The following is a 27405-nucleotide window of genomic DNA, read 5'->3' as shown; positions in this document are numbered from 1 at the left end:
GCGTCCCCTCTTCACGAAAACCAACAAAAAGTTGGGTCACTCAGCGCTAATCTACTCGACTTCTGAGCCAAGAAGAGATTCTGGCCACAGTAAGGGCGGAACGCTCGTGTGCATACCTGACTGACATGGGCTAGGCATTCAGACAAAAAACTCAGGGCTAACTCGGTTTGATGGCCACGAAGAAACCGTCGTCAACCTTGAGGAGTTGTCCACCTACGGCTACCGAGCCGTGTCCCCTCTGCTAGACATCCAGGAAAACCTCCTACCCATGTCGACTCTCCCCTTCCTTGCAAAATGTTAGCCGGTGTGACAGTTCCCGTCGTCGACCTGAAGAGTCAGGTTGACGGAATCATCAGAACAGTTCGCGGCCATCGAGAGAAAGTGGCTCAGGATACACCGAATAGCTTCGCAAGCAAACTATACGTAAGCTGACCCTTCATGAAGGCCATCCTGGACACGTCTGCACTGTCACGGCTACACATTCACAACACATACGCAGAGAAGCAAAATGCAGCCAGTGCCAACTTCTCCCTGTCCGGAATAGCCGCAGTGCCTTAGATTCTGAGTTAGTAGTCACCGCTGTGACCTGATTCCGGAAAAGATCTTTGACGTGCGACCTTACGCTCGGGTTCTTTTGTTGAAATCCAAGTAACGACAAACGGCAGAAGCAAGCCCGGCGAGAGCGACGACACTCCGTGAGAGAAGGCCAGAAGGCAGTTGCAGTCCATAAGGCTTCGGATCACCCTATGCGGCTGACAGAGGTGTCGCAAGCACGAATACCTGTGCGTTGAATGCAGATTGAAGACTGGCGAGAGATCCGCCGTGCATTCGCCGCGGCAGCAGAAGGCCGCGTGCCTCTTTCCGCGCGACTGGCTGAGGCGTGCCGCCTCGGATTTCAGCTTGCGTCCCTCGGCGCCACTGAACTCACCTGGTCAGCGGTCTGTGAAAGCTTCGAGGACGAATGGAGCGGCCGAATTCGGGCCTTCGTGACTCAACATGAAGCTAGCAACCGGCGGCTGTTCACAAGCGCTGCCGCCACCACGAATCATGGCGACCTGACCCCATCACCTGCGACCCGAGAAGGAATCTCGGGGAAGGACTTTACCGACGCATCGCCGCGGCTTTGTCACCCTACCTGGAAGGATGGGGATGCGCCGCTGATCGCTGCGCTGTACAGAATGCTTCAACTGCGAACTGTGGTCTCAGTACAGCGCGTGCTCCAGAGTGACCCAGGTTTGCGCAAGACACAGTCTGTTCAAGAACTCCTCGAGCGACTGGACGAGTGCCGGAGTTACCTGCATGCTTTCCTCCAGCTCTCGCACGAGGACCGCGAGTCACAGTACTGGATTCCACTGAGCTGCAGCACGATGATCTACACCATCTGCAGATACTTGAGAGTGGAACAGCATGCATCGATCTGTAGACCATACCTGGCATGGGCGCTCTCCTGCCTCGGTTCCAGCGCTCTACTCCTTGCGCCGCAGTACCTGGCTTGGAAATCCTCTCTAGCTCTTCAGACGCTACGCGTCAGTGAAGCGGAAAGGGCGTTCAATGACGCCATCCGCGTGTGTGCGCGCATGCTTGGCGAAGTCACACGGCTGGAGCTTTACGAGTCCATGGAGCCTCCCGTCCCGCCCGAAATTCATTCCATCTTGGCTCACACGCGGTTCCTCTTCGCGGCGCTCAGCCTCAAATACAAATGCTGGGCTCAGGAGCTTTCAGTAAGCAGTGAGTGTTGCCGCATACCGCCACACGACTGCTCCCCCCCCCCCCCCCACACGCTGCGTTATTCCACTCGATGAACGCTGCGACTCTTTCTTCTCAGGGCATTCTCTGCCTCATGTTGTCTCTCACTCTCCTCTCGAACACGACGGAGGCGGCGATCGCAGCCGCTTCAGTTCTGTCTGATGCAAGAGAAAACCTTCAGCGGCTGCACGCGGGCCGGACGCAGTCTCCTGCCGCCGTGCACCATGGAGGGAGACGAAACGCTTCTATCCTTCAAGCTTCTGCGCAGGTGCTCAGGAGGTCTTTGCGCAGTTTGTGAAACGCGACACCACAGCACCCGCCCTCAACCTTGAGGACAGGAGTAGGCCTCTCGGCTGAGTCTCCGTTTTGCGGATTGCCACATGTGCTGTGGCTTTGCGTAGCTGCCGTCGAGAGCCTCCAGCAGCTCACGAGGGACTTCGCGGAGCTGTATGGCCACGCAAAAGACGCCGAGAATTTGAGCCCGAACTTCGGCCGGGGGGCAGCCGCGGGCGTTTCCGCGCCGCACCCTCAGGGCCTGGATGCAGCGGCTGACTCGCTGTCTGGCTCAACTTATCTGCCAAAGCGCCTCTTCATCACGCTGCTGCTCGAGTTCGCGACCGTGGGCGACGAATCGCAGCGCCTCACTCAGCTTCCGGACTGGGGGATCCACGTCGCTGTCCAGCCACCTCCTGAGCGGGAGACCTGCGGCGCCTGGAGCGCAGATGCCGCGAGCTTTCCTTTGAAAAATGAAGACGCCTCCGCGGGTGTGAGGCTCGCGGGGGGGGTCGAGGGTGCGCCGAGTCACGCAGCGCCGAGCGGATCGGCGCTCACAGTTCATAGGAGAAAAAAAGCATGCGGAGGTGCGGCGGCTGGCGACGCCAGCAGGGATGCGGTCACGCCGAAGGATTCGAGTCACTACCAGCTTCATCACACGCACTTCGTGGAGAATGCAGAGAATTCCTTGCAACAACGCCTTCTAGAGCAGTGTCTAAGTGTCGCTGGGGAAATGCTCGAGGACATCCTGGGGGCGACTGAGAAGATGGACAAGCTACTCAAACCGGCTCTGCTTGCAGACGAGGCGAGTGCGTCTTCCGCGGCTCTGGCGCAACGCCTAGGGAATGAAGGATCGCAGAAGAAAACCGGGGCAAAAAAGAGCAGAAACAGCAGTAACGCGCCAGCGCCCGGCTGCGCGAATGTCGCACCCGGCGTGTTGCCCTTTTTGGCGTCCGTTTTTGACGCCGTCAAAACCGCTCAGCGAGCCGCGACAGAGTTGCCTGAGGCAGTCCACGCGGAACTCTTTTTCTTGTGCTTCCGCTTCCGGCGAAAACTCGGCGAGCGCTTCCATCGCCTATGCCGAGCTCTCGACGCAAGGCTCCGCTACAGGTAAACAAGCACGGAGTCCCTACTCACTTCACGACGAGGCGGGTTTCGACACTTTTGTGCTCCCCATCAGCACAGCATGCAGACGCAGCCCCGCAGAGTAGCTCCCACCGACAGATGTGAGGGGTGCCGCAGGTGGCGACCAGTAAGCGGGATTTCACGCGAGCAATTCCGCAGAGCTTCGCTTCGTATTCGGCGCAAAGACGCTGCTAAACCAGGATGCCAGCGCCGCCCCGGCTACAGTGTATTTCCTCAGGATCTTTATAGAATATATGAAAACACGAACAGGCATAAGGAAGAGCAAGTTATAGGCCACAATTTTATCAGAGTAGGGTTACAGTGGCAGTCTTCTGAGGGAGTCCCTTAGCCTCTTCGGCCTCAGTCAACTCTGTATAGAGCTGCCAGTCCCCCAGTGAGACCCTAGGTCTCCACGCTTCTCGCCCTTCGCCGACAGGAGACGGGCCCCCTGCCCGCTGCGGTCGTAGCCAGAAAAACCGCGAACGAGGATCCGCGACGGCATCTGCAGACACGCCCACAGGTCGTTGGGAGCCCCTTCCGTTTCTCAACTACTAGACCCTGAAGGCCTGCGCTTCGAGCCTCGCAAACTGCGTCACTCCCCCCCCCCCTGGGTCCCCTTTTCTTCGTTTCCAGGCACTTCCTCGATCCACCTCTGGTGGCTCTCGCCGTTTCGTCAAGCGTCGCGGAGGCGCGGGGCTCTCCGGTGTCTTCCGCGCTGGCGCCGAGCGAGGAGGCAGCAGAGCCTGCGCCGTGGGCGGTCGCCTCCTGCGACCTGCACACCCTGCGGCCGCCGCGAGCGCCTCCCACGGAGTCTGGCGCCGCCGCCGCTGAGCGCCCGCCGATCGGCACGTTTCTCTTGGCTCAGCGATGGGACTGGGAACGCGCACTGAGAGCTGCCCTGAGCGCCTGCGCGGCGAACGCGGAGGCCAGCTCGTCGGCAGAGAGTCTCCAGCAGCGCCTCATCCGTCGCGAGCTCGACGAGGTGCCTCTGCTCTGCGACCTCCGCCCCGTCTGGGCGGCGACGCCCGAAGAAGCCAAGAAGCTTTTCACGCAAGGCAAGGCGGCGGCGGGCCTGCCGAAGGGGCCCAGGGAGGCCAGGCAAGCCGGGGGACAGACGGGAGGCGCGGCCGCCGTCGACGCCGCGGAGGTTTTCGCAGACCTCTTCGAGCCGCGCGCTGGGCCGCGGGCGAAGCTGAGCGACGCAGTCTCTGAATTTCGGCAGACCTTCTTGAGCGACATCGAGGGCGGGGACTCATCGCCCGAGGTCGCCGCTCTCGTGGCGCTGGAGGTCCCTCTGCGGCGAGCCTGCGAAGCGCCAGAAGCCGCAAGTAACACAGCGCAGGCGCGACCTCCTCGTGAAAACCTTTACCTCGTCTACGTCCGCTGCTCGGCGCGCGCGTCAAAGCTTGAAAGTGCAGTCGAGACACGGGATGGAGCTGACCAGGGCATCGGCGCGGCCTCTGAGGCGGGGACTGCGGCGAGCCGACAGGCGTCACCCGATCCGCGCTGCGCGACAGACAGCCCCCCTGCCGATGGCGTCGGAGGGAGCGAAGAAGCAACCTCGACGCCCGCGGAGCTGCAGCGGCTGAGGTGCACGACCGAAGCAGTGCCGCGGTGGGTAGATCTCGTGGTGGACACAGACGCGTTTCTCGGGACCTCGCTCGCGCATACTATGCTCCAACCTGCGAAAGACATCGCCCTCGTGGCTTCTCAGCTGCCTCATTCTCACCCTCCCTCGCCAAAGTTCTCGTCGCTGCTCCACCCGGACCTGAGGCTGACGCCCCCCGAGCTCCATGTAAACACACACGCGAAAACACAGCTGGCAAACCCAATAGCGCGACACAGGTTGAACTAGAGAAATGCCGCGCCGCACCCTAAGCCGATACTCATCTTCAGCCCCCTGCATGCAGAGATGAGCGCGACGCCGCACCTACGCGTGCGCAGTCGACAGCAGCACCAGCCAATATATATCTATGAATATACTTGTATATGCAAATACATACATGCGCCAAGTATGAGCTTAGATAGATATAGAACTAGCTCAGTGCGCGCCCAGGTCTAGCGCAGGTTGGAAGCCGCAATCGCGTAGAAGGGCAGGGCTTGGGACTCTAGATAGACACAAGTCTGCGGTCGCCCATGTGGACACGACAGAGGGCGCCGGCACCCCCTTTCGTTTTGTCTCTCACGGACTGTCGCTTCTTCACTCCTCGGTTTCCACGCAGAGACTTAGGCCGCGTTCATGCTGCCTTCTTCGCGTGCGGGGCCCCCCTCTCTGCATACGGCTGATCTCTGCGGTAACACATCCCACCCAGTTCATCTGGAGAGAGTCGAGTGCGCCGCGTGTCTGTCTCGACTGAACTGCTGTCGCCTTCTCTCTGTTTATGCGGGTCCCCGGGCTGCCAGGGCCGACCCTTTCAGCTGTACGCGAGCCTGTGGGCGGAGGTGGACGCCGTTCCTCCGCTCATCTCGCAGCTCAAATGCAGGATGGCGACGCTCCTTCTTTCCCTCGAGGAAACGAGACAGGACCTGCGCGAGGTGGAGGCCCTGAGCGACGCGGCCACGTGTGCAGCGGACTCAAGGCTAGCCACGACTGAGCTGCTCGCCAGGGACGCGGAGTACAGACGCCTCTTGGAGCTCAGCGCCAAACTCTTCGCGTGGGCTCTCCGCAGTCCCTGCCTGGGTGCGCTATTTCTGGAAAAGGAACAGGAGTTCGTCTACGACGTTGTCTTCGAGGTAGGCTCGCAGGCACAAAAGAGCGGGAAAGTTCTCTCGAAGTCGAAAACCTCGCGCGCCCGCCGGCTTTAAAGCCACACCTTCGGGGTGCTTGCCGGGTGCCGGAGGTCGGCGGAGAAGATCCTGGACTGGAATTGTGCAGACATGCGACACGCGAGCGGCTGCACCTAGCGCACCGTGGGCGGGGGGGGGGAAGGGGGGGGAAGGGCGGGAAGCTCTGAGACGGGAACCTCAGAGCCGTGGATGGAGGATAAACGATTTGGCGCAGGTCGAAAGACTCCACTAATGCTACTAGCGGACAGGAGGTCGCCGGACGGCGTCGCCTGCCTCGAACGGCAGAGGCGCGCAGCGCTCCTGACGCGCAGGGCGACCACAAAAGGAGCTCCCGAGGCGCCGGCGCAGGGCACAGAGTTCAGCTCGCTTGCGCTCAGTCTTCATTTACAGAGGGGGGGATGTCGGCTGCAGTGTGCGGCCAGCGGGCCTCTCCTCAACCTCCCCCAACCTCCTGCCCCCCCCACCCGCCTAACACCGCGTTCGACCTCAAACCCTAAACTCTTAGGGCCTCTGGGCTTACGTGCGCCCGGCCGCCGCACGTTTGCAGCCGCACCTGATTTTCTGGCTCTCCATGTGCGGCGTTGCATCAGTTCGTCGTGTGAGTCATCCTTGACAGCTGCGTGTGAAAAGGGTCCGTTCTACGGCCAGGCTTCACTTCGCTGTGGCTTCGCAGCTGTGGGGGAAGCACGTCGCGGAGGTGATTGACTGGGTCGCGCAGACGGAGCAGCAGACGCAGCAGCACGAGAGCGGCGAGAGGCCCCTAGAGGGCGAGCTCGCCGTTCTGCGTGGACTGCGCGAAGACTTGCTCTGCGCGGTGGTGCCTGTGCTTCTCCGCGTGATGCTCGCCTGCGGTCTGCAAGACGCCAACGCACTCGCGCAGGCAACCTACGCGCTCACGAAGCTGCTCACGGCAAGGAACGAGCAACGGTACGGGCAAGAAGCCCCAACACACGCTGTTCACATTCAGACACGAAAACGAGTCATCAAATATACTTTCCTATTCACAACGGGTGCTCCTCCTTGCTCCGACTATACGAGCACATGCTCACAACCGGGAGTGAAAACCACGCGAGGCGGCTCGTTCGCCCTTCTCGCTTGCTTCTTCCTGGCTTCAGATTGAGCTCTATGCGCTTCATTTTTACACAGACACGCGCGGAGGTACGTTCGCGCGACAGTGGCGCGCGTGGAGGAGCTTCTGGCGGCGCTGATGCAGGAGGAGGCCGGGCGCGAAGTCGACCCCTGTTTGGTTGCGTCTCTGGAGCCTCTTCCGTATCTGTTGGAGCTCGAAGATTTTCGCCGAGGCCCGCGGCCTCTGGGCGCCCTCGACGCAGACCGCCCAGCCGCCGAGGTCGTCTCGCGCACGCGCCGCGGCGCCTACGGGCCGCCCTCGAGCCCAGCCGCCCCCGCGGGCGACGACGGCGCGGCCTCGGAGAAGGGCGAGGAGAGCTGCAGCGCCGCGGAAGAAGCGGAGGGCAGGGCGAGCGCCGCGACCCAACCCTGGAACGCATTCGTGCTCGAGTGCGCGAGCCTGCTGCTGATGCTCTACGACCTCGCCCTCAAACTCGATCTTGAGGTAACGTTTGAATCTGTAGACTGTGGATCTAGGTTGCCACTCCCCCCCTCCCCCCCCACGCTCGCCGGTCTGGCTGGAAAGTTTTCGCTTCAAGACGTGTCGATGAGAGCGCGCCGCGACTGCTGCACGCCGCGCGTGTTGCGAGCAGGATCAGATGGCGTGACCCTAAACATGATGGGAGCGCCCAGATGTATGGAATATGGTTCGTAGCGCCAGCATTGGAACCGTTAACCCGCAAGTACACAGGAATTTAATAGCACCTAAATAATTCCTAGAACAGCACGACTTCCGCTGACCCAGTCAATTGCTCATGAATTCAACACCATCAAGCTGCCGCCTCTTGAAACGAAGCGCAGGCGCCGCTATGGGCGTCTCTCTCTCGCTCTTTCGTGCAAACCTTAGACGCTTTTCGTGTGAATCTTCCTCTGTCTCTTCAGCTGGAGGGGGAAGAGCCGCGCGAGACTGCGGAGGCGAGTTCGAAAAAAGGGCCGCGCCGTCCGGAGGCTGCGGCAAAGGCTGACCAGGCGCGGGCGGAGAGGCTGATCCGGCGCCAGCTGCAGGCTATGGGCAACATAGATTTGTCGCCGCGGGAGACGCACTTGCGGACGCGTTTGAGCGGGAATCCGTATCGCCTGTGTCTGTTTTGGCGGCGGCTGGCGGAGGCGCGCCGGGTGAACGCCGAGAGACTCCTCGCCAAGGCGATTCGCGAGCTCGAACGCGCCGAGGAGACCGAGCGCCGCCTAGTGCACGGAGCCTGGCGGGCTGCGGAGGACTGGGGTGCAGCGCCCGTCTCGCGCCCGCCGGTGCTCGCCAGCCGCACACTCACTTCGCTTTCCGTCCGCATGCCCTCCGCGCGGAAAAACATCATGTCTCGCGACGCCGCGATCTCGCTCTTTGGCGGCAGAATTGTCGGATCGGGTGTTGCCGTCACCAAGCTCCACACCGAACTCCTCCACACTGGATTCCGCCATCGGCCGCAAACTGTAGTCACCATTCCGAACCTCGCCCCAAACGCCAATTACCACTGTCAGCAGGCGACGCAGGACACCTCACAGAAAAACGAGAAAGCCAAAAACGCTCTGAAATGGCCACGAACACTCCATAATAGAGCCGGATCGTCCCCACATGCATTAGGAGGAAGGGTCGCGGACTCAGAAAGCACGACATAAAACGTGACGACACAGAGGCGATTTGAGGGGGGAGAAGGCACCGCCCTTCAGACGCGCCCTCCAAACGGAGCCGAGGAAAAAAGTACTCCATGCCTCCGGACGGTTGTGGTGGAGCTAGAAACACGCATGAAATATATATATTTACATATAATGCATATATATGTATATGTATAGAATGCATAACTATATATATGTGGGATACATACATGTCTATCTATCTATATTTATAGATATTGCGGCGGCCTGTATCTGCGTGGACGAGTAGATGCATCGCCACACGAATCACGCGAGGAAGAAGGCAGACTGGCGCTTGCAGAGAGGTCACAGACGTGCGTAGGGTATTCAAACCACGAAAAGCACCCACTCCTCCGCCTCTGCTGATGCCTTCTGTGTCCCTAGTTGCCTGCGAAGAGCATATCGACGCGCGAAAGAGTCTGCCTCTGAGCGAGACGACAGCGGCCTTCGGCACGTACTATCCTTTGTCGCTTCCTTTCCTCTGGCTCCACGTATTGAGCTCCGCTGAAAAGCTGGGCCTCCGGAGCCTTTCCAAGGTGGGCAAGAAGAGTTTCGTGAGGCAGAGACGCGAAACACGCCTCTTCAACGTGGCTTTCCTTTCCCTAGTGCGGTCTCAAGGCCCGCAAGCGTTTCAGAGGAACCTACTTGCAACGCATTCCTTATCCGCACAGAGATGACTGCGCACAGGTGCTTGACACCCCAGAGCCTTCGAGCTCCGCACTCCGACGTTGCTGTCTGCCATATGATGCGTCGACTCCTGGCATGCTCTTTCTGGGCTGTTGCGATGCAGCGGGCGGTCTACACACCCCAACACGCCCGCGTGCACACCCCTGGAACTCGTACAAGCAGCTGCAGTCGACTCGCGGATAAACGCATCAGCATCTAGATTTCATTCTTTTTGAGTGTCTGTCTTTCATGGATCGCGTCTCACGCGGTTCAGATCTGCTGGCAAAACACGTGGAGCTTCTTCTGCGAGGAGAAAAAGAGCCCGCCTGCCGCAAGCGACATGCGCTTCTCTCGCCTAAGGCCTTCCGTAGTCGGTGAGGAGAGGCATGAGAAAAAGGCTCCAGATCGAAGGCAACACGCAGATGCGGTTCCTGTCTTATTGACTTACGCACGCCCCTAGGGACACGCAGACCTTGAGACACAGCGCATCGCTCACGCAGCACCCGAGAGCTTTGCCGCAGGCGCACATTCCCAATCGACAGACATACCCCTACATATCCAGGTCCCAACACGGGGGCATGCCACTGCGGAAGGAGCTTGCGCGGAATCCCGATGTATATGCATGCCTATACGTGTAAGGGACGCAAGCAACTGAGGGCGTGCTTCTTTGTTTACGCGTGCGAGACTTGCTCACACATATGCGCGAAGATCTATCTATCTATATGTATTTACATATATATATTTACATATATATATTTATATCTATATTTATTTACACATATGTAGATGTGGATATATTCGGCTGCTTGTACACCAGTTTGCTCCTCTCCAGGGTTGTGTGGAAGGGCGAGAAAACCCGCTGACGCTTTGGTCAGATCTCTCCTCTCTCCTAGCGAGACGCGCCGCACAGGGTTGAGACGGTTTCTGGCTCCGAGGCAGCGGCACGCCAAACACGCCCTTCCACTCTCTTCTACCCTCCGGCAGACACTCCTAGCCAGGTCGCGGGCTTCCGCTTTGGCTAGGTTTCTTTCTGCTCCTGTGTTTGGGTTCGTTTTGTTCGATAGAACGCCAGCCTCCGCACGTGCTCAGCGCCTTCGCGCGCGCCGTCTGCTCAAAGGTACGCCTCGACACATACTGCCGCCTCGCGTGCGAGTGGAGCTTGACACGCACGCAGGACTTAACCCTCGGAGAGACTTTGCGCACTTCATTTCCGCGCAAGATCCCCATTTTCTTGTTCTCTTCCCCCTCGCCTGCGCGCGGATCGCGAGTTGGGCGTCCACGATCGTCGGCCGTCCTTGGATTTCTCTGTCTTTTGTCTGCCTCTCTCGACGTGCTTCTCTGGAGTAGCCTAGCCCTAATGCGTGAATCGGGATGCATCCATGCGCTGCCGCGGCGCCTCTGTTGTCCCGCGCTTAGAGTGAATATCTGGAAGAGGCGCGGCGCTCTGCATCTCTCCGGCGAGACCGCTGCCTGTCTGCCCTTTCTTCACCCTTCGCTGCTCGCTATGACAAGCGCTTGTTCCGTCTGTCTCCGTGGAGGCTGCCCCAGCGTGGCGGCCTCGGTTGCTCACGCCGGGCGGCCCGCGGCAGCTCTCGCTCTCTTTCTCTCGCTCTTTCTCTTCTCACGCGATTGTGGTCCGCCGCTTGTCTGTCGGTCGCCTCCCCTCAGTACGCGCCGAGCCGCTTGGCGCCCTCCGCCGCTTCCCCGCCGCGCGCCGGGGAGCCCTCTGCCTCTGCGCTGCAGGCGCGCCTCCAGACGCGAGGCTGGCGCCGCGCGGGCCGCCTGCTGGCTGCGGTGGAGGCTGCGCGGTTCGCAGGGGATTTCGGAAGCGTCTTCCGCGCCGTGGAGGCCTTCGCGGCGCTCGTGGAGTCTCCTCTCCTGGCCTGCCGCGCGCTGCCGCATGCGCGGCTCGCGGGGACTCTCACGTGCCTCGTCGCGCTGGAGGCTGCGCCGCGCCGCGCCTGGAGCCCGCGAGGCCACGCCCTTGCCGCTCTCCTCTTGGCGCGGCTGCTCGTGCTTCAGACGCAGCTCCTGCTGGTGAGGAAGACGAGATCGCCGAAGACCGGAACTGACAAAGAAAGGCAAAAAAGAAGGGGCGCCGCACACTTCTCTTTTGCCGCGCCTCGCTGGCGCTCTCTCTAGTGGAAGTGCGTCTCCGCTTCGCCGCGCCCCATTGCTTCGCGTGCCGGTGCTGCGTTCCTTTCTTTTTCTCTTTCCTTTTCAGCCTCCGCTTTACTCGGCGCTGCACACGACTGCCTCCTTGCCGCGGACATACCCGGAACGCATGGGCCGCGCGTCTTTCACGGAAACCGAAATTCTTCTGCACTCCGCAGTCGCGGCGATTGTCCTCGGCGGCGACGCCGACAGTGCGCGCTTGAGGTAGAGTCCGATAGAATGCATCCCGAGTCGCCTGAACAGATGAACCGAAGCTCTCTCTGTGCAGCTGTAGCCGGCGAGGCATGGAGAAGTAGGTCAAACCTACACAGACACACACCCGCAAGCAAAGAGCCTGCGCGGAGGCAGGGAAGCGCGGCTGTCCTTTCTGCGTGATGCGTATCTATACGCGTGCAGCCGAGGCGCATGAGTTGAGTATCTGCAGATGCGCGCGCGCAGAGCCTGGCATCTCCAGAGCTTGTTGGCATTCTAGAAGAAGTGACTCAGCCCCTTCAAGCCTGAGCGTATAACTGCGTCTGATTTTTCTCCAGAGCCGTGCTGCCGGAGACGAGTGAAGAAGATATGCAGGCGTCTATCCGCGAGATTATCTCCCTGCGCCGCGCGACAGGAGCGGAGGACTCAGCTCAGTGCGCATTCTCGATTCTTGACCGCTTGCGCGTGCGGGAGGTCCTGAGGCTTTCTTCCTCCGCGCCTTCGTCCTCGCCCGCCGCCCCGCGCGGCTCTTCGTTCCCCGCGGCTTTGCACTTTTTCGGCCTGCAGATGTCGCTCGCGCTGCGGAAATGCGCCCGCGAGTGGAAGGGGCGCCTGACGCCTGAGTACGCCTGGCTGGTCTGCGAAGCGAGGAGACTTCTCCTGCGTGCTGCCGATCCACAGCCGCGCGCAGTCGCTGCGTCTCCCTCTCTCTCGTCCTCTTCGGCTCCCGCGTCTGGTCCTGCGGGGTGGATCCGCGCCTCCGCCGCTGGCGAGGAGCCGCTCGCTGCGGATGCGTCGAATTGGGGCGCGGGCGTCGGAGGGCCTGTCTCGCTGGCGGGCCGTCTGGCGACCGTGAGCCGCGCGCTGGTGCAGTTTTTTCTCGAGGAAACCAAGCAGGTTGGAATTCTCCACTGCGACGTCATCGAGAAGGTTGTCCCCGGCGGAGGCGACATGAGTGAATTGGCTGCCTCGCCTCGCTCCCTCTCTTCGTTTCGTGAGACACCCGCCTTCCTGGTTCGTCTGCTCCCGTCCCCTTCACCGCCTGCTTCACGTGCATCTTCGCCAGCGGAGAAAATGCGCGTCGCCGCTCCGTTGCCGGACTGCAGTTTGTCCTCCGCCTCCTCTGCCTCCCTCTCTGCGCCTTCCTCGGGGGCGAGCTCCTCTCCGCTCTCCCCGTCCCCTTCGAATAAATGCCGCTTCTTGCGCGACCGCGCGCTGCAGGAGGAGGACGTGCTGGAGTCGCTCGCGGCGGCTGGAGCCTCGCCGCTGACGGTCTGGATTGCGGAGGTTGAGTTTTTGGCGGTGCTGCCTCTTTTGCAACTCCTTCGCGAGGTCACGCGCGAGGCGCGCGTGGAAGGCTGGCGCTACGCCGTGCTGGACGTGTCGCTGGACGCCGACCAGCGCGAAGCGACTCTGCGAGCCCACGATCTCCTGTGGGCCTTCGAGGCTGCCGCAGCCGCCGCAGGCTCGCCGGCGGACGGAAAGACACCTGCCGCGCACGCACACGACGAATGGCTTGCGGCCGAGGCCCAGGCTGAGCTGTCTGCCGCCAGAGAGGGGCGACGCAGAGAGAGGAGGGCTGAGGCGGCCTCTTCGTCTGTCTCAAACTCCAGGTTGGGCGCTTCACCCGCAGGGGGGCCTGTCGCCCGTTCGCCCCGGCCTGCGGCGCCTCCTCCGCCAGCCTCTCCCTGCGGCGCCTCGCCGCCCGCGGCCCCGCCCGGCCCAGATGCTTCCGCGGACCTGTCGACCCTTTGCACCCCTGCAGAAGACCCGCAGGGCGCGGGTCTGCGGCGGCAAAATTCCTCTGCCTCTGTCGCTTCGAGGACTGGGCTCGACGCGCGCCGCTCGCTCCTTCCGCGCTCGCAGACGCCAGGGGGGCGAGGGTCCTCGCAGGCGCCTGAAGCGTCGAGAGATCGCGACGCTTCGGCGTCGTCGTCGTCGTGTCCGCCAGCTGCGCTGCGTTATGCGTCTTCTGCATCTTGTGGCTCTTTCGACTTTTTTGAGGCGTTGGATGGCGCGCGGCGCCGCGAAGCAGAGCTCCGCCTCGTGGCAGCCATCCTCGGGCACCTGGCGCAGGCGTCGCTTGTGGCGTCTGTCGCAAGGGCCTCTCAGCTGGTGGAGCTCTGCCTGTGCTGCGCCTTGAACACGCTGCTTTGCGCGGTGCCTCTGCCGAAAGAAATAGTCGACTTGTCAGCGCTGCTGTCGGGAACAGCAGCAGACAGCTGTGAAGGCGACGACGAGCTCCGCGACACCGCCCGCGAGCCCCCCGCCGTCGCGCAGCCGAATCCAAGCGGTTTGACCTCTGGGTCGCTCGCCGCTGCGCTTGTGACCAGCCACGCAACCCCGGGAGGCCCTGGTGGACTGAGTGTCTCTCTCGGGCGCGATTTGGCCTTGTCTCCTGCGCGGGACGCCACATGCGACAGAGCCGCCTCCGCGCCCGGCTTCTCACTCGCTGCCTACCTCCTGATGGCAGGGTTGAATCCCTTTTCGCCGGCTGCCGCCCCGCAGCTTTTCGAAAGCGCCCGTGCAGCGGCTCTTCCCGCCGACTTCGGCCTTCCGCTGCCGCCGCTTTTCGCCTCAGCCCTCGGCGGAGACCGCGCGACCGCAGGCGGCTCTGCCGCCGGAGACAGAAGAGACAGGGGCGGTCGGGGCCCAGCGGCGGGTGGCGAGGCTTTGCCGGCGACCTCGGCCGCGAAACCGGCGACAGGCAGCGCATCTACGCGCGCTTCAGGCGGCGGAAAAGGGACTATGCTTGGCGAGCGGAGCGCCACGCTGACGCTGCGAGGGCGCGTGGGAGACGCCAAGCCGATAGGCGGCGTGCTCAGCCCCTCCGCGCTCGGCGGCGTGGGGGGGGCCGGCCCAGGGGCGTGCGCGCGAGAGGAGCGCCGCACTGAAGACAAGGGACAGCCGGAGACTGGAGGCGAGACGGGCGGCGAGCCGCAACGAGACTCCGGAACGACTGCGCGTCTGCTGCCGCCCTTCTGGGTCAGCTTCGGAGTCTTGGCGCAGATGTGCGTCGACTGGCTCACCTACCGCGCGAACGCAGAGCGGCCTCGAATCGGCAGCGCGGCGTCGGAACGGGGGCGTGCCGACGCGGAGAGGGAGAACGGAGGCGAGCGCGGAGGCGAGCGCGCGGACACTCCAGATAGCGCGGACGCAGCGGGCCGCTCCGCACAGGGCTCGCGACGACGCGAAGGTGGCGGCGAAAATGCGGCTGAGGTGGCAAGCAAGGATTCCCCGGCGTCCTTTCGACGCCCAGACGAGGAGCGCCATCGGGATGGAGAAGGCACGCTGAACAGGAGAGAGACGTCGACTCGCGCCGCGTCTCAGGGCGCTTCCGAGCGACGTTTGCCCTGGTGCGGAGACTGGGAAACGGCGATGCAGGCTACGCGAGACGTCTCCAGAGGGACTTGGCCAGGATGCAGCAACGCGTACGAAGATATCGGCGGCGACAGACCCCGTTTTGAAAGTGCGTCGCTCGCATATGGGCGTCAGGCGGTCACGAGTACTCGCAGCCTTTTACCGATTAGTTTTCGCATTCTTCGGCAATTGAATAGTCTCCATCTCAGCACGGCAAGTTTCTGTTCCAAAGCCAGCTGTTCTCCTGAAGCACTTGTAAACGTTCGCCATGCAAGCAGGCATACACATACATATGCATATCTGCATGTATGTGTGCATGTATATCCCTCTATCTGCACGCCTACGCAGATGCAGCGAACGCTTCTAGACCTTGCATATTTGACATGCAAAAAAGTGATTTGTGTATGCAGGGAGCCCCCAGGCATATATTGTCTTGGACGACCCAGCCCTGCAGACATACTTGTATACGCCTGTATGTCACACACACTATATATATATACTTCTGGGCCTCGAGACAAACTGCTGTTTTTCGATTTCGATTCTTGCGGCGCTTTCGTGTCCAGCGGCGGACCTCGACTTGCAGAACCTCGCGCGACTTTTTCTTTTTTGCATCCAAGTCCTGATGCTCAAGGCGCGGTGGCATCAAGTCGTCGCGCTGTCCTCGCGCTTCAACTCGCTGACTGGAGGCGTCTTTTCCTTCGCCCTCTCGTCCTACGCGCTCGCGGCGCAGCAGCAGGTCGTCGCGCTGACCAAGGCGGCTGTGGAGGGCAGCAGAGAGCAACTCCGCAGAGCCGAGCGGGAGCTCGCAGGGCCTCGCGGCGACACGCGCAAGACGCAGAGGTAGGGCTTGTCCTGAGACGGGTGACGGTGAACTTGTGGCTGAAAAAACCTATGTCTCGCGCTGACTGTCGTCCCGATACACTACAGCTCTGCTGGCAGGGGGGCGAGGAGTCGCTTAGGCGCAAACCCTCTGAGGATGAATTACGGCCCTTTGTGCATACAGGTTGAGGCAATCGGTTTCATATTTTACAGCGCCTTTGTGGCTGTAACGTTCTTCGCTGCGCAGGCGTTTCGCGCGGGTTGGGAATGCGAGTCGCGAAGAGCGCATTTTCTTCCATCGAAAAAAATGCTACGACGCCGTCCTCGAGGGTCAGCTCTTCGCCTACGGGCTCTCCAGAGCGGTGGAGGCGCGGCTGAAGCAAGAGAAAGCTGAAGCCAGGAGATACGAGGTGCGAGAAATAAAAGCAGCGATGCCTGCAGCCGAGGCAGTGCGCACAAAGAGGCGAGACGAACGCGTCTTGATAGACTGAGACGGGGGTGTCTCCGCCGACGTTTTGAGACAGTAGCGAAAAGCTTTTCAAGCGACAAAAAGAAGAATGTAAGGGGTGTTAGCCTATGTGTGGCCTGCGATCTGTAGCTGCGTGACGGGCACAGCCCCTCGATGCCTCAAACGCCCTCTTCTCATTGTGTTTCGCGCTCCAGCCACACGCCGTTTTCTCTGTTTCTTTCTCTTCCTCGCTCACTCGTTTCAGTCTCCAGGCGAGTCACAGCTGCGCTCGGCTCGCTCCGAGTTCTTTCGACTTTGGCGCGACCTAGGCGGTGCGCCGTCGTCTTCCGCCGCTGCAGCCTCTCTGGGCCTCCCTCGCGAGTCTCCTCCAAACGCCCCAAGCCACGGCAACTCATCGTCCGCGTCCTTTTGCCCTGACCCTTCAGTGTATTCTTGTGCCGAGGGCGCCGTCGCCTGTGCGTTGCTCCCGAGTTCGTCAGGTTCGGGTTCGCCCTGCGGCTCGCGATCTGCTTCGTCGCCGCTGCCGCCTTCGTCGGCGTCTCTGGTGACCCGATCGCGTTCGCCTCCTGTCTCCGCGGGCGCGGAAGCGCGGAGGCAGGCGCTGCTGGAGGCGTACCGCGCGGCTGAAGGGGCTCTGCGTAGACACCAGAAGACGGATCTTCTGGCGCTGACGCTTTTCGAGAAGGGGAATTTGCTGTGTGTCTCAGGCCGGCCGCGGCTCGCCGTGAAGGCGTGGCGCGAGGCACTGGGTGCGGTTTACATGCAGCTCGACCTGTTCGAGGCTTTTTCGGAGAGCAACCACGCGCCGGATGCGACCCGCGACTGCCTTCGACAGAAAGCAGGCCTCGGAGAGAAGCCGACGAGCCACGACGGCCTAAGCGTAGGCTCCGCCGCTCGCCCAGACTCGCGCCGAGGCGTGACAAACTGGACGTCCGCGGCCTCTGCGGACGAGTCTCTTTGCCTCGTCTCCCTCTCCAGACAAGCGCACGCGAGCGCCTTCGGGGGCGAGCGATTGATCCCCTCTTCGCCCGCCGCTCCCCCTGCGACCCCCGCGAACTTCTCCCAGTTGCCTTCCTCCTTCTCGCGGGGAAGCGAGCTGCCGATTCAGAGCCGACCGCCGCAGGGCGAGCCGCCTGGGGCCTCTCGATCTGCGTCGGCCGATCTGCGTTCCTCTGCGTCTGTCTCTCCTCAGAGCGGCTTCTCGACTCGCCTATCTCTGCAGAGCCTGGTACCTCTGTACTTTGCGGCGCGGCTGGGGTACTTCAACGCGTTGGATGCCCACCTCTCGGCGGCGCGGTTCGCGGGGGCGCTCGTGGCGCAGATCCTGGCGCAGGCCGGGCCTGCGCAGACGTCGTCGCCGCGCTTCTTTGCGTGGCGAAGCGACGGCTTCTGGCGGCACCGCCTGCCCGAGTTGGGCCTGCGGGTGGGGTGCCGGCTGCATGCGCTCTTTGAAGCGTCAGAGACGCGCGTCGCCGGCGCCAACATGCAGCGCTTCCTCGAGGCGCTTCTCTGGTTTGGCCAAACCCTCCTCGACGCGCGGAGCCACGCAGACAACGCCCACGCACTCTTCGCCCTCGCCGAATTCGTCGCCGCGGAGGTCTGCCGGTCCCTGCGCGCAGCCACCGAGGGCCGCATCCGACGGGCTCTGCTGCTCACGAGGTCAGAAGCAAACCAAGAAAAGAGACACGGAAGAAGAGGGGGGAAAGCGGGCCCGCGCGCCTGGATCTTTTCTGCGCGTCTGGGTCTGTTGTGGGCGCAGGGGCCACTCCGAGCTTGTTCGCTTGATGTGCTGCGTGCAGCGTGGGTGACCTCCAGGCTGCGTTTTGGCAGTTGATGTGCGTGTGGCAAGGTCAGGACACGCACGGCAGCTCGGCGTTTTCGCGGGACTGCCTCGACGAGACGTTAGAGCCGCAGGGCTCCTGCGGCCTGGTTCACGTCCCCGGCGTGTCGTCCTCGACGGCCCAGCAGCCGTCTTCTCACGCTTCCTCTGCGTCCGGGTCTGCTGCGGCCTCTCCCTCTGCTTCGGCGGTCGGCGGTGCGCTGAATCGGCCGCGCGTCGAGGACGGCTTCGTGAACTTCAGGCCTCCGCACTCCGCTACGAACGCGCGGGCGCTCGAGGCTACGCTGGCCTTGGCTCTCTCGCCGTGAGTCCTGTTCTCCGGCGCTTTGAGGCGAGGCGCGTCTTCTTCCCAAGAGCGACTGCGAAGAGACCACGCGAGCTCCTCGCGCGACTCAGTTGAACCCGGCGCCCTCACACACAACGGGGCCTCGCGGTGAAGACCCTTTGACTCGTTGCACGCTCAAAGCATTTCGGAGGCTTCGGCCTCCAGCCTTGCCCTCTGGCTTCCGTGGCACTCGCGTTTGCTCACTCTATGCGCTGAGAGCTCTGCGCAGATGCGAGGCCTGCGCAAGCTCGCCGGAGATATCTGTTGCACCGGTGAATCCGCTGGAACGCGTGTATGCCCTGCATACATGCATCTGCAGGATCGCCGTCGTGGAGGCAGAGGCTCCGTGCCGCCTTCCGGCGGTAGCCTTGATGTATCTCGCGCCCGTCGGTCCCGCTAGCCCTCGAGAGCGGGGTTCACAAGGCGAGGCGGGTGCGCGTCTTCATGCGTGATTCTTCATCTGTCGTGCGTCTCCGTGTGGGTCTGCGCCTTTCCCTCTAGGCAGCAGGAAGAGAGCTTGGGGCGTGAAAACGCCTTCTTGTTCGCTCTCGCGCGGGCACAGTGCTGCTTCGCCGCTGACGAAAGGCTGCCCGTCCATCTAGGCGACAGAGTGAGCCACAAAGAACTGACGACCGGAGGGAGACATGCACCTGCAACATCTGACGGTGAACTAACGTTCCTGACTGAATCTTGTTCAATACCAAAAGAGTAATGAGCCGACAGGGAGACGCTGATGCAGTCCAAGGAATTGAAGGGCGGCGAAGTTAGATGCCCTACGGTGACATCGCTGCTCACCCGAGAATCACGGTGCAACCCTACAACCTAAACCCTAGACTTGCGTCAGCGCGAAACTTGGAAGCCGCAAACAGTCCTTTTACGGGTTTCGTCTCGTCCTGATTCGCAGTTTCAGTACCATTCAGAGCGCCTTGAGCGCCTCTCGGCTCTCGAAGCGTTCCTGCTCAGCCTTGCGAAGGACATCCTCGCGGACCGGCAGCACGAGGGAGGGCGACCGATTCCGCTCCTTCCAGAGGCCTCTCCGGGTAGGGCTCGAAGAAACTCGAATGAACGAAAACACAGGTGGAACTCTCTCTCTCTCTCCTGTTGATACAGACATGTTGTTACACCTGATGATTTCCTCAACTAGTCAAGCATATAACTGCACGCTATATATATACATATATATATATACATACAACTATACGCATATGCATAGATATAGGAATATATTGAAATGTGTATGTGTATACGCGTTTACTCCGATACGTCTATACGGGGGACCCTAACGGCTCCTGCATCGTTCCAGCGTGGAGCCGTAGAGGTCGCCCTTAAGTATGCGAGAGTCTTCCGACTTTTTTCCACTATCCGTTTGCGCCACGACGCCAGTCGCTCCCTCGAAAGCAAGTTTGCCGAGGCAGCCCCGCGCCGCGTGCTGTATGTGCATGTGAGTCGACATTTCTTGCGCCGACGTGAGACGGCGTGTGTGTCTGCGTCGTTTTCGCTTGCGCTTTCGCTTCCAGTCTCTGCGACAGCGAGCCGGGGATCGCGACAGGCGGGAAGCGGCGGCGGCAGGGCCTCAGGCCCCGCGGGGGGCGCGGGCGAACAGCCGCTCCCGGTCAGCGCGAAAAGTGAAGCAGGAGGGGCGTCCTTTTTCGAGGTTGCTCAGCGGGCGCAGGATCTCCATCTTATTAGGTAAGAAGCGCAAAGCAAGCGATATCTTTCACATATACAGACATGCTATACGCATATACATATCTGGATTTCTGTTTGGATTAAGACCTACAGAGATATAGATGCATGCAGAAAGTGAGGCATGCGCCCGTATCTGTGCCCGCATGGAGGCCTTACACGTGTGTAGGTTTTCCGATGCACATGAAGGAACTAAGAAAGTCACAAAAAGGGGGCGAGCTGAGGATGCGAAAGCCAGGCTCCCTGCGGCGCTTCCGCAGCACGGACAGCTGCTCAGTAGCGAACAGAGACGCCGCCACCCGCAGCCGCAAATATGAGACACACTACGCAACACACCTACGCTCGCGAACAGAGCCGTCTGGAAAAAAGATAAACACAGCGGAGTGGACAGACTGCGTATACGTTCCAAGCCCCCCAGACGCCCCCGACCACACCTACGCCGGCCCAGTCAGCTGAGAAAGCGAAAAACTTCAAAGCACGCAGATACACACGTCGCTGCACCTGCAGCTAAACACCCTGTTCTCGCGCTGCGCCAGCGCGCCTGCTTGGAGTCCGTGAACAGAGATCTTCAAGATCTAAACCAGCAGTCCAACTCGTAGCGCTCAGATGCTATCCTGATCAGTAGCATCATGCTTGGAGTGATCATCGCTGCGAGCGGACTATTGATAAGCTTTTCTGGCGAGCCTGCGCGGATGCACTCGGTCAGGGCCCTCGCGTGGGAGGCGCTCCTGCGGGCGCTGCTGCTGCTGGCGAGTGTGTATGAGGCGAAGGCGACGCCGAGGGAGGCGTTTGTGGTGCTTCAAGCGGCGGCGGAGCTGGCAGCGCGGCGCCTCCGCGGCCTGCGCCTCGACTCTTCGCGGCCCTGCGTCGCGCCTCGGCGTCGCGTGCCTAGCGCGAACGAAGGAAACAGAGCCGGCGAAGAGGCATCAGGGCACGCAGGAAGGGGCGAAGCCAAGAGCGCATCGCGGCCTCGAGAACGAACAGGAGAGAAGTCAGCTGCAGACGAGCGTGACGAGGAGGAGACCCTCGCCTTCAGGCCCCCTGGCGTTGACATTCTCTATCCCATGCCCGAGGTAGAACAAGAGATTGTTGGAGCTTTGCTCATTTCGCGCGCCTTCTGGAGCACACAACACAGGCGCTCTCGCGGAACGCTCCGCGCTTGAGGGCGCGGAGAGAGAGCGCCGCCGAAAAACGAAAGACCAGAAAGCAGACAGCCGTTTGACGGGGTAGTTGAAGGCGGGGGGGAGGGGGGTCGTAGCCGGCGTGTGTGAGGAGGAACGCTCCGCCCATGCGGGAGTGCTCACGAGTTTTTTAACTCACCAAAAGTCAAGTCTTTCCCCGCAACGCGACAGTCCGCTTCGCGTTCGTGTTTCAGAGAGCTGCGAAAGCGAGATCATTGTCGCCGCGTACCATTCTAGAGAAACACTTTTAGCGAAGACTGGCATCCAAGGGCCCGCTGTGGACCGCGAGAGCCCCCGTGAGGCTCTCAAAGAAGGTGTAAAGACAAGCTCAGCGAACGCGGAGGCGACGCGGGAACAGACAGCGGCTTCCGTCCTAGTGAGGCATTCGCGTGATGTACGCAGGTCAAGCGATGTGGAAGCGAAGGAGAGGAGGCACACGCAGTACAAAGGGCGCCGAGATATCTCCTTAACACCCGTCTGCGTTGCTGGACGCCCTTTAGAGTTGCTCAACGCCCGTTTGCGTGCTTTCCTCGCTCCTTGCTCTTCCGTTATTCTGCAGCTGAGGCTTCAGCTTTATCTCCGCCTAAGCCAGGCAGCTGTCCAGCTGTCTCGAACGGAGGCGTCATCGCTCGTTGACGCCCTCCTCGAGCGCGCGTCAGGCCACCGGGCGTCCTCTGAGCCAGGCGCTTTCTCGCGGACTCGCCTCTCGCCTTCGCCTTCGCGCCCGGATTCGTTCACTTCGCTCGCAGCGCTCTCTACTCGATCCTCGCTGCGGAGCGCCTCTGCGTCGGCGTCCTCGCTCGGACTCTCACCTCTGCCGACTCCTGCGCCACCTCCCTGCCCGCCGTCAGCGCTCGCCCCTGCGCCGCCGCCGCCTCTGGAGCGCCGCCGCAGTCTGGCCACCGCCTGCGCGCCTCTGCTGGTGGTCGACGGCCTCCTCACTCGCGTCGAGGCGCTTCTGCTGGAGGGTCGCCTCCGCGAGGCCTTCGGCGCGGCCCTGGGCGCGCTCAGGTATTCGGAACACCTGCACCTGCAGAACTCGCTGCAGTTCGTCAGGGCCTGCCAGGCCGTCTATCTCCTTCTCGCTTCGCAGCCCCAGCTCTTCGCCCACCGCCTCGCAGAGGAGGCCGGCGCAGACACGCGCAGCGCCACGCAGAGCGACGCCTCCCAAGCCGAGGCCGGAAGAGCAGGCTGCGCGCCTGCGACCTGTGCTGCCGAAGGCGCTGGACGTCCCGCGGCCGGGGAAACGCGCCTCGCGGAGCTCTGCGCTCTGCTCACCAGCCCACAGAAAACTCTCTTGCCGTCCTCTCGCTCGGGCAGCATGCGGGACGGAGTACCAACTCCACCGACGCCCTCCCTCGCGTCCGGCAAGAAGGAGGTGCTCGCCTCGCTTTCTGCGCAAGTCTCGCGAGAGAGGGGGGAAAAGGCAAGGGCCGGGTGCCCTCTCTCGCAGTCCATCTGGCTCTTCGCGGAGCAGCAGGAAAGGGCGAGGCGGGGCGACGCCAGAGAGGGCGACGAGGGCAGCGGGAATCCAAGAGCCTCCGCAGAGCGCAAGGCAGCAGGGCGCGCGTTGCCACGCTCCGCTGCGTCTGGCCTTCGCGGCAAAGCGCGAAGGAGGGAGGATTGCGTCCACGCAGACGAAGGCCTTCTGAGCCTTCCGCTGTGCAGGAATGCAGCGGAGATGGCGCAAACCGGGAAGAAAGGCTGCGCCCTCCCTCTGTCCTCCGTCGCGTACGCCGCAGGAGGGTCTCAGTTCGCGCGACTGTCGCTGCTCCAAAACCTTCTCATCGAAGCCATTCAACGACTAGATGCAAACTTCCTCAAACACGAAGCGTCGCACGGAGCCGGGGACGAGTCCGAGACGCCTCTCCCGCGCCACGCCGTCAACGCCTCCGAAGGCGGAAAGCGCGAAGCGACCAGCTGCGTCTCGCAGGCGGAGGAGACTGGCGACGCACGCTCCAAGCTGGAGGAGACTGTTTCTCGTCCCGCGGAGCCTCGGGCTGCAGAGGGCCTTCTCCTCAGCGGAGCCGGGCTCCTCTCGCCCTCCGCGTTTGGAGCCGACTTCGACGCGGCTGTCGTCATGAGCCTGATTCGCGCGGTGTCGCCCAGCGAGGCGACCTGCCGACCCGCGGCGCCTTCGCCTGCTAGGTCGTCGTCGCAGACCTTCTCTGTCGAGGTTCCCCCCTCTTCTCTGCTTGCGCCTCTCAGCGCGTTCGCCGCAGAGTTGCTTCCGCTGTCGCTGCAAGTGGCGAGGACACCAATGCCCTATTCGCACTTTCTCGCTTTCGTCGCGCAAGAAAACCGCTTGCGTGGCACCTGTCCTCCTTTCCTGCAGCCGCCAGGAGGCGGCGGCCCGGAGTGGGAGGCACCCTCTCCCCCTGTCTCTTCGGGCGCGCCGGAGCCCAACCTGTACGTGCCGGAGCAAGAGCAACGGCTGCGCCTGGGCGTGGAGCTGCTCGACGTGCTGCTCAAAAAGGGCGACTACGTGCGGGCGAGTTTCCTTGCGGCAGACCTGGTGCCGCGCGTCGGCAGGATCGCGGCGGTGCTCCCTTTCTTGAGTGCGCGCCTCGGGCTTCTGCATCTCCAGGCCCGGAGACTGGGGACAGACCGGGCTCGCCTGGAGAGACAGACTCTGCGCCTCGTCGACCCGAACCTGCGCGCGCCGTCGCCGCCGGTGCTTCGACCCGACGAACGGCGCTGCCGAGACCGGCACTGGATGCGGCAGGTGGGGAAATACGTGGGCACCGTGCGTAGCCTCTCGGCGTTCACCGAGGCTCTCTGCGGCCACGACTTCGAGCTTCTCGTGGCGCTCTACCAGGAAGGCCTGCGCGGTCTCCTCACCTACTTTCTGCTGGAGGAGGCGTGCCAGCCTGCGACCGCCGCGAGAAAGGCCGCCGTCATGATGATCTGCGCGTTTGGCGCGGCAGTCGAGGAGACGGCCGGCCTTCAGAGGAAGTCTCTCAAGAGCGCCGGCGTCTTCATCACTGCGGGCTCCGAAAAAATCAGCCAGGGCGGAGGAGGCGGCAGGGGCGCGGGAGGCCTCTCTGTGCCTCCGGCCTTCGCGGGGACAGGCGGCGGATCCCAGGGTGCCAGGGACGGAGACAAAGGAGAGAGAGGTAGCCAGGCCGCCCTAGACACGGGAAAACTGCCCGCTGCAGTCACTAAATTCCTCGCCGCGGTCGTCGCCAGGGAGGAAAACAGGACTGAAGACTGGGAACTCGCCTCGCCGAATCCAGGTGACCCCTCTTAGCCGAGTTTACCGTCGCGGGGCCGCCAAGTGCGGAGTGCAGCTTGCTGCGTATGCTTCACTCCTGAGACCAAGTCTGACTGTGCGGCTTCTGCCCCTGCGCACTGCCCGCCGACGCAAGTCTTTCGCTCGCGAAGCACACACAAAACTGGACGCGACCACGCGAGTCCTGGGGCTTTTTCCCGTGCAGCCGGACGGGAGGCGTCCTGTGCGCTGCTTCTCTTTCAGATACGAAGCTGGCCCTGCCTTCGCTGCTAGCTTGCCTTTCTTCTCTCCGCGCCCGGTGTGCGCTCTTCAACTCGTTTCAGCGAGAAGACCGGGCGACGGCGGACTTCCTCCACACGCTTCTGGCTTCGCACGTGCCGCGGCATCGCGCCCTCGCATGCCTCTCTCGCAACCCATTCCTTCTGCCTGGCAGCGCCAAGCCGGCTGTCGAGGCCGCCGCGAGCGGAGCGGCAGCGACCCCGACGCCCCTGAAGGCTTCCGGTCTACCGCCCCCCTCATCTGCGCCGGCGCCGGCGCCAGCCGCCGGGCTTGCCGCGCCAACCTCTGCGGGGGCGCATGTCTCCTCGGCTTTTTTCGCTCAGCCGGATGAGGCAGCCCTCGAGGCCGCGTGGCGGGCCTTCACGGAGGGGCCTTCGCGGCTAGCCTGGATCTGCCTGCCGCCCGCGCCCTTTGACTCGGCTGAAAACGCGGCGCTCGACGCCTCAGCGCGCCAGTGGACGCTCGCCGCGCCGCAGACCGACTGCGACACCGTGGTGCTGCTGGCGTGCGCACGCGGAAGGACGCTGGCGGCGGGAGGAGGCGCCACGGCAGAGAAGGCCGAAAAAGGAGACAAAGCTGAAAAAGGCGCCAAGGCTGAAAAAGGAGACAGATCTGAAAGAAGCAGCCTCGCCCTAGTCTCCGGCGCTTCTGCTCAGCTGAGCGGGTCCGCGCGGTCGGCGGGGCTCTCTCCCGAAGCAGGAGCGAAAGAGAAAGGCAGCGCGTCGTCGTCGTCCGTGGCCCACGAGGCCTCCGTCTCAAGCCCCTCCGCGAGGACGGGCAGAGAAGGGCTCGCGGGCGGAGAGAGAGGCCCGGAGGGAGGCGAGGACCACCCCAGAGGGGACGAGGCCCTCGCGGAGACCGGCTGCGAGGCTACCGTGTACCTGGGTCAGTACAGCCGGAGTCGGCTTCTCGAATTAAGCTTGCTGTTCAAGAAGCTCGGCCGGCAGGTACGGGACCGCTGCGACAGAACTTTGGGGCGACCGCGCTGGAGCCGCGCGACCTGGCACGCGCCCCGACGCGTGCAGAGGCCGCCTCGCGCACTGCCAGGCACCTGAAGCGGCACTTGCGCCAGGACACTCACGCAGCGGGGCAAAGCCGGCAGCCGGCGCTTCCCGATGCTGTCCCTGCGTCTGTGAGACTTGCTCTTTCGAGAGCGCGCGCTGCGTCGTCTTTTTCTTTCTTGACTCTCAGGTCCCTCGAGGCGGCCGCGGAGCCTGGACTCCGGCGCAAGCCGCCGCGCTTCCGGCGGCGCAGCTCCTGCCTCAGGCCTGCCCGCCGTCGTGGGCGACGGAGGAGAACCTGGCCACGTACCGAGTGGTGAGTAACACGTTGTATCGTTTCTTTCTGCTTCTGAGTGATGGCAGCATTCCCCAGACGGCTTCCCGCGACGGCGCCGACTCGGCCGGGGCTGCGTACCGCGCGCGGCGCCGCGCGTGGCTGGAGGGCCCGCGCCCCGCCGGTACGGGTTTCAGCGGCCGCTCGAGTGCAGGCCTGCTCGGCACCCTGAACGGTGGAGGGGCGGAGGCAGGGCGTCGCGGCTGTCCAGCGCGCCTCGGCCGTTCTCCGCGGGGAGTCTCCGAGCCGGCGCCTCTGGCGGCCCCGCGCAAGTCGCCTCCGTCCTCGGGCCTTCGCAGTCTGGCAGCTCCGCGCTCTGTTCCTTTTCGTCCTCGGCGTTTCTGGGAAGTCGTGTGGGCGGGCTGAGCGGCGCAGGGCGGATAGAGCTCGGCGGCGCGCCAGGCCGCCGCGTAGGCGCCCTCGAATTCATTCAGGAGCTCAATCACGAGGACAGCCTCCGCGTGCATACCGCCAGGCGAGCGCAAGCCGTCAAAGCCGTCTACCGACTCTGGAGTGACTTGCGCGCGCTCACGAAGGAGCTGCCCGCCGCGGGGCAGGGAGCTCCCCCCGCGCACGAGCCGACCAAGGGGGGGAGCGCGAAGAACAAAAAGGTGCGTGGGACTGGATTTTGAATGCGTCGCGGACTTCACTCAAAGGCCTCGAGGAGTTTAGGGTTCAGGAGCGACGCCTCAGAGCGACCGGTTGCGCCGGGGGTCGACTGGCGTCCCTGGACAAGCAGACCAGAGGCCGCACCGGGGCCGAGGCAGCACGCGCGCAAAAGCGGATGCCCTTCGTCTTTTCTGGCGTTTTGAGAGGCGTGTCGCGGCTAGGTTCAGCGTGTGTTGCATCGCGTGCACTGTGTGCTTCCAGACAGGGACTTCCCAGGCCGCGGCAGCTTCGGGCGAGCCTTCCGCGCCGAGCCCTGTCGCATACCCCGAGGCGGGTCCTGCGGCCACCCAAAACGCCCGCGCGAGCGTCATCGACGGGGTCGGCGAGGAGGTTCTTCACCGCTTTCTGGCGCTTTGTGCGGAGCTCGCCAACCCCGTTTACACCGCGAACACGAGTGAAAGCGAGGCGCTCAATCGCTTCTTGACAAACGCCCTCACGCCGTGTGCCATCAGCCATGTCTCCAGCGGCGAGCAGTCCACGGAGGAGTGA

The 27405-nt window shown here is 62.8% G+C and overlaps 1 protein-coding gene across 1 annotated transcript; it reads left to right on the top strand.

Annotated features, from left to right (window-relative positions):
- Positions 1–294: 294 nt before the first annotated feature.
- On the top strand, positions 295–27405 carry BESB_025070 (uncharacterized protein; the record flags this gene model as incomplete). Its single annotated transcript, XM_029361195.1, has 27 exons — positions 295–423; positions 798–1728; positions 2148–3129; positions 3778–4939; positions 5548–5877; positions 6605–6858; positions 7078–7504; positions 7942–8530; positions 9073–9224; positions 9629–9728; positions 10419–10471; positions 11023–11391; positions 11579–11733; positions 12060–15190; positions 15645–15921; positions 16148–16310; positions 16614–18028; positions 18169–18513; positions 19036–19144; positions 19439–19574; positions 20052–20223; positions 20927–21293; positions 21961–24637; positions 24877–25859; positions 26104–26229; positions 26385–26858; positions 27118–27405. 27 exons carry the CDS (start codon positions 295–297, stop codon positions 27403–27405), a joined length of 16296 nt encoding a protein of 5431 aa, XP_029215550.1.

Source organism: Besnoitia besnoiti (genome assembly GCF_002563875.1).
Source record: "Besnoitia besnoiti strain Bb-Ger1 chromosome Unknown contig00014, whole genome shotgun sequence".
Classification (NCBI taxonomy): Eukaryota; Apicomplexa; class Conoidasida; order Eucoccidiorida; family Sarcocystidae; genus Besnoitia; species Besnoitia besnoiti.
This window is presented reverse-complemented; position numbering and strand designations above follow the sequence as displayed.